This window comes from Macaca mulatta, chromosome X (genome assembly GCF_049350105.2).
Source record: "Macaca mulatta isolate MMU2019108-1 chromosome X, T2T-MMU8v2.0, whole genome shotgun sequence".
Taxonomy (NCBI): domain Eukaryota; kingdom Metazoa; phylum Chordata; class Mammalia; order Primates; family Cercopithecidae; genus Macaca; species Macaca mulatta.
This window is the reverse complement of record NC_133426.1, coordinates 126,931,284-126,946,090: the sequence shown is the minus strand read 5'-3', so window position 1 is coordinate 126,946,090 and position 14,807 is coordinate 126,931,284. Positions and strand designations below refer to the sequence as shown.

The window sequence follows — 14,807 nt, the reverse complement described above, 5'->3', positions numbered from 1 at the left end:
TTCTTAATCTGGTTTATACCTTATATTCTACAGATTAAAATCTTAAAATCCATCACCCCCCACCCCAGCCCCACCCCCTGCCAAAATAAACCCTCACATATGCAATGTAAGGCAGCTTCATTACCTAGCACTGTGTCTCAGGAAGAATTATATGAGTGTCCGCTTGATTCCCTGTTATTATTTTCAGTTATTTCTCAAGTAGTAAGGAAGTCAGAGGGCCATTTTAAGTGTCTTTTCTAGAAAACACAACAAGGATTAAGACTGTTGAATAATAAAAATGATATGGGCATATTCTTAGATAGATGTGTTTATCTGCATGTTTGATCCTAGTAATCTAATATATATACAGACGAACCCTTCAGTTTTATTCTTATTGAAAGCAAATATTTCAGCTTCACAACATACAAAACTTGTTTGATTTCTTTTTTTTTTTTTTTTCATTGGCAGATCATGATCAGGAGCATTTTTTTGTTTCTGGATAGAACTTACGTTCTTCAGAATTCAATGCTACCCTCCATTTGGTAAGGATGCCAGAAAAACATGAAAAGATTGTTCCAAATCATACTCAAATCTTAATTACACTAATGAAAGAGTATAAGCTATACTGTGAATATTCTAAAAATTCACATTTGGCTTCTAGACTTTCCTTTGTAACGGTTTTATCTTCCTAATAATATGTTGCCTATGCTAATATTGAAGATAGCTAACATTCCCTGGGCATATATTAATTTATGAAGAAGTTTTTTGTTAGCCAAGAGGACTAAAGTTTACTCTGGAATGTCTATGATTGTGATTCATTTTGCTGCTGATCATCAAGAGTTCACTCATTTAACATTATGGAAAAGTATGTGTACACGAAAATAGAATAGTATCATGAACTTTTCCCCCTATCATGTACCTATCATCTGCCTACAGCAGTGATCAGAATTCACTGATTCTTGAGTATTGAAACCAGTTAATAAATAACCAAATAAGCTTTCAATACCAGTACAGTGAAAACTGTTTTATATCTTTGAACTAATTTTGTCTCTTGATTTGAGCAAGGAAGAAATCCACAAAAAGAAATAATACAACAAAACTTAGTTATGGAGGAAAATAGGAATTTAGCTTCAATTCTCAGTAAAGACAAAATGAGTTTCCTATGTGCTTTAATCTAATAATGTTATTCAGAATTAAATGTGTGGATTTTATTATTTGACAATTGCTGCTTCAAAGCCCTGGAGCCCTAATTAGCATGGGAACATGTGGTAAGAAGTAAAGCAAACCTCTTCAGAAGTGGTATTGTCAATTAATTTAGGTTATATGTGTTTTTTATTTTAGGGACATGGGACTGGAGTTATTTAGGGCTCATATTATAAGTGATCAGAAAGTCCAGAATAAGACAATTGATGGCATTCTTCTCTTGATTGAGAGGGAAAGGAATGGTGAAGCAATTGATAGAAGTTTACTTCGAAGCCTTTTAAGCATGCTGTCTGATTTGCAAGTAAGTTAACTACTACACATACTATACAGAGCTGATTGCTTTTCCTAGTTTTTTTTTCCCGATGTCAGACAGGTGATGTGCTGATGTCATAACAATGTCTGAAGGAAGCACATCTCATACATGAGCATAAAAACCCAATCATCATGCTTCTAAACTACAAAAGGATCCTAGCTTGATGTTTAAAAACCAAATTCATAATGCTGTTTACATAGACATAGAGAATATTTAGTAAATATTTACTAAATAAATGATCTCCTTCATTTTGTTGCCCCTCCCAGATTTATCAAGATTCTTTTGAACAACGATTTTTGGAAGAAACTAACCGGCTCTATGCAGCTGAAGGCCAAAAATTAATGCAAGAAAGAGAGGTATTTAAAAATCATGACTAATACATTCTCACTGTCTCTCACAATAGACCTTACTTTGTAGAATATAAGCTTCCCTTTGCATTTATCTTCCCAACATTGTGATGCTCTTCTCTCACTTAGGTGCTCCTTTCTTTTCTCTCTTCTTAAAGGCCAGAATTCTGGATCATAAACTCTACCTATAATTTTTACATATGATTCTACCCTGTCACATTTGACAGGGCCGCTTCCAGGATCTTTTGGACTTGACATTTTCTGAGTGATTTATGGGGAGGAAAACAATAATATAAAAAACTATCTTTGTAGGTTCCTGAATATCTACATCATGTTAACAAACGTCTTGAAGAAGAAGCAGACAGACTTATTACTTACTTAGATCAGACCACCCAGTAAGTATTACATGCTGAATTTAATAGTCTTAAACTGTCGTTAAATCACTTGCAGCACTTTAGCCATCCTAAACATGTTAGTAACTGTTTTCAGGTGTGATTTGAAGTGTTAACAGTTGTTTTCATAATATAAACTTGAAGTTATTCTTTTCCCTAATTAATTAGTTTTCATCCAAGGATTCGATTAGGAGTGGGTGGGGGTGTGTGTGTGTGTGTGTGTGTGTGTGTTTAGAATGTAATTTAGAAATAATATTAGAGGCTGATGTGATCTTTAAACTCTTCAGGCCAATTAAAATTCAGTGGATCCCCCCATTTTTGTGCTTTCCTAAGTGTTAATATTGTCAGTCGGGGGGCTTCTGTATGTAGTATTTCTTTACCTTCCTAATAAAAGTAGCAAAACTTGGAAAAAACCAACTACAACAAGGTCTTGGAGATATTTATTTCATGATGTAAACCAAATTCTAAAATATGCAGTGGTTTTTAAAAATTTTTGCCTGTCTATTCCTTTATGTTTTTTTCTTTTAGGTGTAAAGTATAGTAACTCTGAGCACCAATAAATTTATACATAGGATAGGAATCTTGAAATTAACATAAAATGAGCTATTTGATTCCACCCCCCCCTTCAGGAGAGGCTTTACATTTTCTGGAAGTCAAACATCAATAATGCTAACTTTTTTTCCTCGTAGGAAGTCATTAATTGCTACTGTAGAAAAACAACTTCTAGGTGAACACTTAACAGCAATTCTTCAGAAAGGTAATTGGCAATTTGTAAATAAGAGATTGCTTTTTAAATGGTAGTGGCAAACTAGTAGGGAATTTTTAAAGATGTTGCCCTTTTAAAAGTTTGACAGCATGTGGCTGCATTTCTGAGGATGGACACAATCCTTATTAATCACAGTAAACTTCCTGAAGGTGCCAGTTTTCTTATCTGAAAATACAGGAACTAGAAGAGAGGGATCCACAAATACCAATAAAAAAACAGTGGTTGATATGTGCCTGTAGTATCAACTACTTGGGAGGCTGAGGCAGGAGGATTGCTTCAGCCCAGGAGTTTGAGGTCAGCCTGGGCAACATAGTGAGACTCTCGTCTCTTTAAATAAAAGAAAAGAAAAGAAGTGGGAAATTCTTGACTTAATATGTTAGCTTTCAGTAAGGAAAGGTATTCCTTTTTACACTAAAGTGGTGAGGGTTTTTTGTTATTGTTAATGGCATGTCAAACCAAGCACTTCTAATCCAAAGTGAATTTGGAGTATACCCTGCATTTTACTTTGAGAATGCCACAAATAGGTAAAAACTTTACCTTTCTCTTCAACAATATTTTCTTTGGTATAAAAATTTATATATTTAGAAATTTAAGGCAGTTATACTGTTATTTCATCCTGAAAATCAAATATTTATTAGAGCCTCATTTAAATTTGACTTAATTTATGCATGGCTTTTGATATATCACAGGCCATATCTAATATTCTGAAATATAACTATGTACATAATATGGCTACTACATATATGAGGTATTTATAATGTATATTTATGTAAACCAGTTTTTATAAGTTTGTTTTTGCCTCTATCATGCTGAATGGCACAAACCATTATGGAGTTAACCATTTTTCTTTTTCTTTTTAATTTTTTTAACTTTTTATATTAAAATAGACAGGTGGGGGGAGGTCTTACTATTGTGCCCAGGCTGGTCTTGACCTCCTGGGCTCAATCGATCCTCCTGCCTTGGCTTCCCAAAGTGCTGGGATTACAGGTATGAGCCACCGTGCCTGGCCTGTTTTTATTTTTATAGTGACTAAAGTCTCTATATTTAGTTTTTACCCAGAAAGATGATTGGGTTTAATTCAAAGGAAATCTTAGAACTCACATACAGACTAGTCATAGTTCAAACCAGTATCACAATAATGATTATAACTCAAATTTTATTAAAATGTCTGATAATCTTGTTCACTTTTTTGTTCACTATATTTTAATGCCAAAATGTTTTAAAATACAGGTTTAAATAACCTCCTTGATGAAAACCGAATTCAAGATTTGTCTCTTCTGTATCAGCTCTTCAGTAGAGTTCGAGGTGGAGTTCAGGTTCTTTTGCAGCAGTGGATCGAATATATCAAGGTATTAACGATTTACCTGTGATTTTTCCCTCTTACAGCTTATCTACACATCGAGAGTGCATATTGGCAAGCATTTCTTGTTCGATCCATTTTTTTTTTTTTTTTTTTTTTTGAGACAGAGTTTTGCTCTTGTCACCCAGGCTGGAGTGCAGTGGCGCAATCTCGGCTCACTGCAACCTCTGCCTTCCAGGTTCAAGCGATTCTCCTGCCTCAGTCTCCCAAGTAGCTAGGATTACAGGCATGCACCACCATGCCCGGCTAATTTTGTACTTTTAGTAGAGATGGGGTTTCAGCATGTTGGTCAAGCTGGTCTTGAACTCCTGAACTCAAATGGTCCACCCGCCTCAGCCTCCCAAAGTGCTGGGATTACAGGTGTGAGCCACCACACCTGGCCTTGATCCAATTATTTGAAGGGAATTTTAAATTTGTTTTAAAAAGTAATGGGAATTTTGAGAAGGTCAACCTGAGAATGGTAGCTATGTGGCATATCAGCTGTAAAACTTGATTTATGTCTGACATGATTTCTGTCTCTACCACTTAAAGCAGTGAATGTAGAAAAAGAAGACTTTGAACCCCAAATTTCTTTCCTTTCTTCAATCTTACACTAAAGCCAAATTGCCATTTTAAGGAAATTGAAAGCTGACATCTTTAAAAATAAGGAAAAGATCCCAGAAGCTTCTAATAATACCCTGTTATGATATCATATGCCCAGTGATCATTGCTTACTATTTTTGTGATTATAGATGAGTGGTTAACAGTGTGGATATTTTAGCACTTTATTTTTTTGTCCTCATTTCACCATCAGCTTTATTTTGCCAGGTGCAGTGGTGCATGCCTGTAACCCCAGCTACTTGGGAGGCTGAGGCAGGAGGATCCTTTGAGCCCAGGAGTTTGAGACCAGCCTGGGCAGCATAGCAAGATTCCATCTTAAAAATAGCTTTATTTTACTTTTTAAAGATCTTTAAATATATATGCCACTTAAATATGATTTGGGGATTGTTTTCATTTTAGACAATTCGATTCCAGTAAAAAGTGGTATTTTTTCATTTTAGGCATTTGGCAGCACTATTGTAATTAATCCTGAAAAAGATAAAACCATGGTTCAAGAATTGCTGGATTTTAAAGATAAGGTTGACCATATAATTGATATCTGCTTTCTGAAGAATGAGAAATTTATCAATGCCATGAAAGAAGCATTTGAAACGTTCATTAACAAAAGACCAAATAAACCGGCTGAACTTATAGGTATGTTTTCCAGTCCTTTTTCCAGTTGTTTAATGATGTTCTTTTGAGTCATAAAATGTCAATCTGAAATTTTTACCCAGTTGTAGTATTACTAATTCCTCATTTCTTTGAGGTTGCTTAGCTGGTATATCAAGTTTGAAAAGTGTTTCTAAAAACCTGGATGTAAATACTGAAAGCCCACATGTCAAAACATAATGTGCTTTCTTTGAAAGACAGTATGTTGGACCCTATTTACCTTTATTGATAATAAGTTTATCTGTTTTCCAAGCCTAAAGCGATTTAGAAATGAGGCAGGGTGTTATTTCAAACTACAAGAAAGGGCAGCATGAAATTACAGTTGTCAGTGAAAAAGGAAAAAGTCCAGGGCAAAAATAAACCTAATAATCTGGGCCCATTTAGCATAAGGATGTGATATATACTACAGTGCTTCTCAGGTTTTTCCACCCAAGTACCCTTAGTGTCAGAGGAGGAGATAACCTGAGAAGGTCTAGGGTCCTCTGCCAAAAGGATGAAATTTTGTTGCAACCTATCTACTATTTATCCTTAAACATGTAGCAAGTTTTACCTTCTACTCTGTGATGTATCTGGTTTATTTTAATAGAAAAGTAATGTTTAAGATTGCTCACTATTCCTATAAAATGGACACTCCAGAAGATTCCCCATGTCTTTCCGTGGCTTTGATTATGCCCCCACAGGGCTACATGAGACCTCCCCCACGGGATATCCCGATCCTATTTTCATAAACGTCAGTATAGTGGAAAGTGCATTTGATCTAGAGTCAGAACACTTGGGTTTATGTTCAGGCCCTGATGTTATTAGCTCTATGGCATTGAACACTTGATCTCCCTGACTTTGGAGACTTTAAAAAATGCATATAAATGTCTGAAATATTGAAAAACTCAGTGTATCATACTCCTCTTTGGGTATATATAGTGCCCAGTACCTCATGTATTCCCCTGGTTATTAAACAACAAACTTTTTCCCCATTTTAGCTAAGTATGTAGATTCAAAACTTCGTGCAGGCAACAAAGAAGCTACAGATGAAGAACTTGAGAAAATGTTGGATAAAATTATGATCATATTTAGATTTATCTATGGTAAGTATTTACTAATGTTTTAATACTTTTCTTTTAAAATAGCACTCAACGCCAGGCGCGGTGGCTCACGCCTGTAATCCCAGCACTTTGGGAGGCCAAGGCAGGCGGATCACGAAGTCAAGAGATCGAGACCATCGTGGCTAACACGGTGATACCCCGTCTCTACTAAAAATACAAAAAATTAGCCAGGCATGGTGGTAGGTGCCTGTAGTCCCAGCTACTCGGGAGGCTGAGGCAGGAGAATGGTGTGAACCCAGGAGGCAGAGCTTGCAGTGAGCCAAGATCACACCACTGCACTCCAGCCTGGGCAACAGAGCAAGACTCCATCTCAAAAAAAAAAAAAAAAAATAGCACTCAACAGAGAAGCTAGCAAGTATATTCAACCTGGAGGGAATGTTTATTTGGGAATTACAGATTTAAAATTGTTTTTAATTCACTGGGGGGATACATGAGGAATGTTACCTGATTGTCCTATGCTTTGACTCTTCTAGTATTAAGTGCCTTGATTTTTGCTACTTGGCTTAATCTCTTCAATATTGGCACCAAAGCTACCAGTCCACAAAAGCTTTTCTGAAGAAAAGTTAATGCAGTCAAGACAGTTCCCATGCAAAAAAGTTTTACAATAAAGACTTTGAAATATCTGGCACAAAAATGGATCTCTACTGCTTCTTGCATTTAACAAACTTGGATAAAATGTATAAAGTAAAATAACTTGGAATAATGGTGTGCTTTATTAAAGCACTTTGAAGCAATTTTGTCAGAACTTTTTATTGGAATATTATAAATTTTGCTTTTTTTTTTTTTTTTTAACATAGGCAAGGATGTTTTTGAGGCCTTCTATAAGAAAGATTTAGCCAAGCGCCTGTTAGTCGGGAAGAGTGCGTCTGTAGATGCTGAAAAATCAATGCTGTCCAAACTTAAACATGGTAGGTTTCTCATTCTTTCTGTTCCTTTTCTTTGATTTCTGAAGGAGAATGTTAGCTTCTTACCCTTTCAATCGATTTCCTCTTTTGTCAGTCGTGTCTATGTATATATGATGAAAACATAAATTGAGCAAGCTCCTGAGGTTTCCAACTTATTGTACATATATCCAGAGCTGTTGTGTTTTTTAAGATAAAGCATTGTTCTTGGTTTTATTATTTGTATAAAAGTTTCCCATTTATTTTATACCTAAATAGTAGATAAGGTTACTACAGGATTAAAGAGTTTGACTCTGAATTAATGGGGCATACACTTTGGGGTAAGGATTTCTTTTTATTCTTATGAAAGTTACAGATCATACTAAAGTAAGTTTTGTATTTCGTGTTTCCCACTTTTAAACCTCTTTTGTTTTTACCACTTTAAAATATTATACATGTACAAACATCTTTAATAGAATGCGGAGCTGCTTTCACCAGCAAACTTGAAGGAATGTTTAAAGACATGGAACTTTCTAAAGACATCATGATTCAGTTCAAACAGGTAAAAGTGAGTTAAACTCTTACTTAATTCCTCGAACTTAGTTATATTTAGTTATCCGCTTGCTGTGATTTGTACTGAAGAGGATAAATAGAAACGTGTTTGTTGTAATTACTTCATGGCAACTGAGGTGATATTCACAGTAGAAAAAAAACCATTGGTGAAATATAAGTATATTTGACCTACTTTAGGATTTATTTTTAACAAACACCCAGAGTAACACAAAAATAAAAATAAAATGTATTGAACTGAAGTCAGTACAAGAAGAGCTATAGTGGGAACAGGGCTTTCCCCAGCGTCTTATCATTTGGTGATTTGCATGTTCAGAGCTTGCAGTGGGGAGAGAGGAGAAGTGATAATGTAGCTGTATAAAGCCTTTGGGGACACTGGGGATAGAAAGCTAGATCCACAGTTTTGAAGATGTAGGTAGAAAGTAGTTTTGAAATGTTTAAGAACATAGGTGATAGTGATGGCAAGTTAGATTTTCCTCTTTTGGGGTTTTAGTAGTGACTTCTTTACCCCACAATGTTGCTAAGGTGGGAAGTGGAAGTGAAAGAATTAAGAAAAAATCAGGGTCAGTAAGATTATGAATTCTATAGTAGCTACCGAATGGGGCTTATCTGCTTTGCCCTTTTCCCCTCTTTTTCCTTCCCTACTCCAGGCCACTCCCTGCAGACAGGCAGTGGAGCAAGCGAAAAACTGGAGACTTGGGCTGGCTGGTGGGGTGAGGAATGGGGATTGCTGCAAGATGTTTAAGCCATGTAGGGGTATTCAAAGGTGGGGACTGCAGGTGGTATTGGGGAAAAGAGTGGAGGAGAGATCCTATAACAGCCCAGCTGTATGTGAGAAATTATTTAAGTTGATAATGCCTGTAATGAGGTCATGTGATCCTTGTATGCCTTTGTATCAAAATGTTAACCTCTGTACTTGCCTAATGCATTTTGTGTAGGCTTCATTTAAAGTCCTCTTAATAATTGCCTTTTATTTTAAGGATGGTCAGTGTTTGCATATAATTTCATAACGGGGAACTTCTTAAATAGGTTATTATGATACGAAATGTATGCAGTTTTAAGATCTCAGTGTGTGTTTTGATCTTACAGTATATGCAGAATCAGAATGTTCCGGGAAATATTGAATTAACTGTGAATATCCTGACAATGGGCTATTGGCCAACATATGTGCCTATGGAAGTTCATTTACCACCAGAGGTAAGAGTTACTGTTTAGAACCTGAGTTATAGGCATAGAAATCATAACATTTCCATTTTGCTTGTCATTTAAAAATAGATACTTAGAAAAAAATAGAGACCCAGGGCCTCGCTGTATTGCTCAGGCTGGTCTTGAACTCTTGGGCTCAAGTGATCCCCCCTGCCTCAACCTTCCAAAGTGCTGGGATTACAGGTGTGAGTCACCAGGCCTGGCATAGATACTTTTAAAAGTGAATGTCAGTAAACACACCAACACCAAATACCAACTGCTTTAATATTTTACTTTTGTACTTCTAAGTCCAGTTAAGAGCCTAGCTAATAATGCCAAAGTTCTGGGTTCAGGATCAATTTCCCTGGCTCTTCTTCCATCTTCACAGATTATACCCCTCATTCTACCTAGTTATTAAGAATTCTTGCACATATTTCATCCATAGGTGGGATTGCTAAATGATGGGTGCTTGATTAAATCTATCCTGACTCCTGGGAAACTGTCTAGCCCAGGACTGAAGTCCATAAAAGGGATTAAGGCTAGACAGCTAGATATTGAGAATCCTCCATGGAGATGGTTATGAAGGCCCAGGGAGTAGATCTGTCTCAAAGAGGAAGAAAAAACAGCAGAGGCAGAACTTTAGAAAAGGCTCACATTTGGCAGATGGTAGAAAGAGGAACCTGTGAAGGAAACCAGTGCAGAAGCAACAGTGAGATAAAGGAACCAGCATAGTATAGAGGCACAAAAGCTGCTGCAGGTCAATGTTTCAAAAGAGTGGATGATTAAATGGTTCAGATAGAGCAAAGGGTATAAATCCTAATAAATCCCATTTGATTTGGTGGTTGGGAGATCATTATTTTTCATCAAAGTGATTGGTGGACCTACTGGATATAGTCTTAAAATTTTCCAGAAATTATATCACATGAGGTAAGTATAAAAAGTGGTAAATGTGGTATTGGGTATAGAGCTTAAATAAAGCCTTATTTTATTTACTTTAGATGGTAAAACTTCAGGAGATTTTCAAGACATTTTACCTAGGCAAACATAGTGGCAGGAAACTTCAGTGGCAGTCAACCCTAGGACACTGTGTGCTTAAAGCAGAATTTAAAGAGGTAAGTGGATGTTCCCAAAACTTTTAGTTTTCATCTTTGTCTTTAATATTTAGGTCATCTTTCTTAACTAAAAGGTTAGGCTATTGTTTTGTGTTTTTTTTTTTTCAGACAGAGTCTCACTCTGTCTCAGGGTGGAGTGCAGTGGCGCTATCTTGGCTCACCGCAACCTCCGCCTCCCAGGTTCAAGTGATTCTCCTGCCTCAGCCTCCCGAGTGGCTGGGACTACAGGCGTGCGCCACCATGCCCAGCTAATTTTTTTATATTTTTAGTAGAGACGGGGTTTCACCATGTTGGCCAGGATGGTCTCTATCTCTTGACCTTGTGATCCACCTGCCTCAGCCTCCCAAAGTGCTGGGATTATAGGCATGAGCCACCGCGTTTGGCCAGTTTAAGCTATTGTTTTATAATTGTATCCTAGATATCCGCATGACGACAGTGAGAGCTTGTCATAGCTTTATGTATTTTTAAGTAATTTTAGCTGTGTGGTCTTTCCACAATTGATTTGGCCCTTTTGCAAAACGAAAAGCAATGAACTTTTCCCCTACTCTTTCCTCACCTGTAGATGAAAACTTTACACTGCCACTTCCTATTTTTATTTATTTATTTACTTTTAGAGACAGGGTCCCACTCTTGTCACCCAGGCAGGAGTACAGTGGCACAATCACAGTTCACTGTAACCTCAAACTTATGGGCTCAAGCTATCTTCCTGCCTCCGCTTCCTAAAGTGCTGGGATTACAGGCATGAGCAACTACACCCAGCCTAACACTGCCACTTCTTGACAGAAATTTTGTTGCTGGGAGCTACGAATAGAGTGGGAGTTAAGGGGAACAGTGTGCAATATCTAATCTCAAAAAACTTTAGCTTTTCATGACTAATCTGAGCCAAACAAATAAAAAATACATTTGAAATGGTGATTTCTTGCTGCTTGTGATGAAGATCTAGAATGACACATAAGGCTGATTAATTTTCATTACTTTATTCTATTTATAAGGCTTAAAAAAAACTGTTAAAAGGTCAGCTAATCCTTCCCCCTGTTTTAGGTAGGGTCACACCTAAACCCCACACTGAAATACTGTATTACCACGTCAAGTGGCTTTGCTGGATAATGCTAATCATGTTTCTAAATCTACTAATTGAAAAATGCTTTTCCTGTAAGAGATGATTTGATTAATTTTTCATGTGTTTTTAAAAAAGTAATGGCTAAACACTTTTATTTCTTCAACAGGGTAAAAAAGAACTCCAGGTCTCTCTTTTTCAAACACTGGTGCTGCTAATGTTTAATGAGGGAGAGGAGTTCAGTTTAGAAGAGATCAAGCAGGCAACCGGAATAGGTTTGTATTGAATTGGTTGATTAGCAAACATTAAGTGTTCACTATGTGCATACCACTGTGTTAAGAGGTCTGAGGGACATTTATAGGAATAATCCCTTGCCTCAGAACTCTTTTGAGGGTTTTTTTTTTTCTTTAACGAGGGTCTCAGTCTGTCACCCAGGCTGGGGTCCAGTGGTACAATCATGGCTCAGGATCAAGTGATTCTCCTGCCTCAGTCTCCCAAGCAGATGGGACTACAAGTGCATGCCACCATGCCTGGCTAATTTTTAGAATTTTTTTTGCAGAGACAGGGTCTCACTATGTTGCTTAGCCTGGTCTCAAACTCCTGAGCTCAAGGGATCTTCCTGCCTCAGCCTCCCTAAGTACTGCGATTACGTGCATGAGCCCCTGCACCCAGCCAGAACTCTTTTTTTTTCCCCCTGTCAAGATGGAATCTTGCTGTGTCACCTAGGCTGGAGTGCAGCGGCGTGATCTCAGCTCACTGCAACCACTACCTCCTGTGTTCAAGTGATTCTCCTGCCTCAGCCTCCTGAGTAGCTGGGATTACAGGTGCCCACCACCACACCTGGCTAATGTTTGTATTTTTAGTAGAGACAGGGTTTTACCATGTTGGCCAGGCTGGTCTCGAACTCCTGACCTCGTGATCCGCCTGCCTCGGCCTACCAAAGTGCTGGGATTACAGGTGTGAGCCACTGCGCCTGGCCAAAACTCTTAATATAACCATAGGGAAAGGGGGAAATGACACTTGAAATAATGTCAGAACCAATAAGTACTGGCTTGTGGTACTGACTAAGTGTGGTAGGAGTTCAACAAAGCAAGGGATCACTGTGGACTAGCACAATTGGGAAAGCTGTCATGAAGCAAGTGGCATTTGAGCTAGGCCTTCAAGTTTTGGTCAGGGAGAAGGCATATACAGCAAGGGGAAATATTTTGAGATGAGATTGGAGGTAGGAATGGGCACAGTATAGGCCCATGAAGAGCTTAATTGTAGCACGGAATCATGAAGAATCATGAAGAGCTTAATTGTAACAGAATAGTGAGTTAAAAAATTAGGTAGGATGAGTAGTGCCTGATTGTGGAGAACCTGATAAATCTAGCAAATGCAAACCTACATTGTAGTGTCTCAACTATGTGGCGTGGTGGAAGTAATTATTTGGACCACTTACTGAAATCAATGTACAGGGCAACTGGAAGGATCAAGGGATTCCAGTTTAGACGCTGTTGGGATGATTCAGGCATAAAGTGGAAGGGCCTTAGACTAGAATGAGGCCATGAAAATGGAGAAAATTCATCTCTGCAGAAGCAACAGCTAGCTATTATGTTGAGGATGAGGGAGAAGGAAAAGTTAAAAGATGATTTCAGGGTTTCCCAATTGCGAAGGTTAGTAGTATCACCACTGACAGTTGGAAAGAGGACACAGTTATATAGAGATGATGAATCAAATTTTGGACGTGACTACAGTTGATAGTAAAACAGCCAGGCGGAATTGCCATTTAAACGTGCAACTGGAGAGAAGTGAAATGTCATTTTGGAAGATTTGGTAGTTGCGCACATCATATGATAATTGACACCTTTAAAAGATGACTAGGGGCCAGGTGTGGTGGCTCACACCTGTAATCCCAGCACTTTGGGAGGCCAAGGCGGGTGGATCACTTGAGCTCAGGAGTTTGAGACCAGCCTGGGCAACATGGTGAAACCCCGTCTCTATTTTTTTTAAAAAAAGAAGAGAACTAGGAAAAAAGCCATTGGCTAGGACAAAGAAGAGTTGTTGGTGACCTTTGGGAAAAAATGAAACAGTTTTAATAGGGGGATGGAGTGGAAACTAGATTGAGGTAGAATGTGGTAGTTGTTCATGCTGGTAACAAATAACTAAACCTCTCTTTCTTCTTCAGAGGATGGAGAGTTAAGGAGAACACTGCAGTCATTAGCCTGTGGCAAAGCTAGAGTTCTGGCAAAAAATCCAAAGGGCAAAGATATTGAAGATGGTGACAAGTTCATTTGTAATGATGATTTCAAACACAAACTTTTCAGGATAAAGATCAATCAAATCCAGATGAAAGAAACGGTATTTCTTTCACTTTCTCCTAGTCCTAACACACTGGAATTATACATGTTAATAATTAAAATATATAAAGATTTTATACCTGTAATACTGCCAATACCATTAACATTTTCTCTGCTATGTCCAGCTAAATATATTTCCGTATTTGATTTTGGGTTTTTGGGAGAGTGCTTGTACAGGATTGGGTTGATACTCAACATGGTTTTATATCCTACTTTGTTTATTTAATATTCAATCTTTAGAATTTTTCCATGCCATTAAATAGCTTCAAAAAATGGCAAATGGCAGTGTAATATTTTTACATGGCTCTTACAGTTTATTCAACCACTGTTCATTTTGGGGCAATTAAATTCATGACTTTTTAGTATTATAAATAAAATTGCAAGAAACCTCTTTGAACCTAAATTTTAATCTCTTTGATATATGATAAATGTGTGGAAGTAGATTTTTTTGGGTTAAAGGGTATGAACATTTTAGGAGTCTTAGTACATAATGTCATATTGTGTTCCAGAAAGACTGAACCAGTTTATACTCTGTCCAGCAGCATATGAGAGCCTGTCTTACTATGTCCACCAGCACTAAAGATTATATTTTCTTTTTCCAACTTGCTTGGTGAAAAATCTGAATGATTTATTCACTATTTGTTTGATTAACAGTGAAGGTGGGCCAGGCACGGTGGTTCACGCCTGTAATGCCAGCACCTTGGGAGGCCGAGGCGGGTGGATCACCTGAGGTCAGGAGTTCAAGACCAGCTTGGCCGACGTGGTGAAACCCTGTCTCTACTAAAAATATAAAAATTAGCTGGGCGTGGTAGTGCGTGCTTGTAGTCCCAGCTACTTGGGAGACTGAGGCATGAGAATCACCTGAACCCAGGATGTGGAGGTTGCAGTGAGCTGAGATTGCGCCACTGCACTGCAGCCTGGGTGACAGAGTGAGACTCTGTCTAAAAAAAAGAAA

At 37.7% G+C, this 14,807-nt stretch overlaps 1 protein-coding gene and 1 non-coding gene across 4 annotated transcripts in view; one reads left to right on the top strand and one right to left on the bottom strand.

Moving 5' to 3' along the window:
- CUL4B (cullin 4B) overlaps positions 1-14,807 on the top strand; it is a 36,553-nt gene that overhangs the window by 16,307 nt on the left and 5,439 nt on the right. For 2 of the 3 annotated variants that reach the window (XM_077989531.1, XM_077989532.1), the window contains exons 5-18: positions 448-521; positions 1,321-1,483; positions 1,762-1,851; positions 2,155-2,237; positions 2,924-2,991; positions 4,231-4,349; positions 5,401-5,593; positions 6,586-6,690; positions 7,506-7,616; positions 8,066-8,151; positions 9,249-9,356; positions 10,343-10,456; positions 11,683-11,788; positions 13,681-13,853. In XM_077989531.1, the coding sequence (XP_077845657.1) occupies positions 448-521; positions 1,321-1,483; positions 1,762-1,851; positions 2,155-2,237; positions 2,924-2,991; positions 4,231-4,349; positions 5,401-5,593; positions 6,586-6,690; positions 7,506-7,616; positions 8,066-8,151; positions 9,249-9,356; positions 10,343-10,456; positions 11,683-11,788; positions 13,681-13,853 (1,593 nt within the window). Of the gene's footprint in view, positions 1-447; positions 522-1,320; positions 1,484-1,761; positions 1,852-2,154; positions 2,238-2,923; positions 2,992-4,230; positions 4,350-5,400; positions 5,594-6,585; positions 6,691-7,505; positions 7,617-8,065; positions 8,158-9,248; positions 9,357-10,342; positions 10,457-11,682; positions 11,789-13,680; positions 13,854-14,807 lie in introns of all 3 variants that reach the window. The other variant, XM_028842453.2, reaches the window with a different exon arrangement.
- On the bottom strand, positions 1,546-1,649 carry LOC114675258 (small nucleolar RNA U13). The gene has a single exon (XR_003726342.1). It is a non-coding gene; the product is annotated as a small nucleolar RNA U13 (small nucleolar RNA).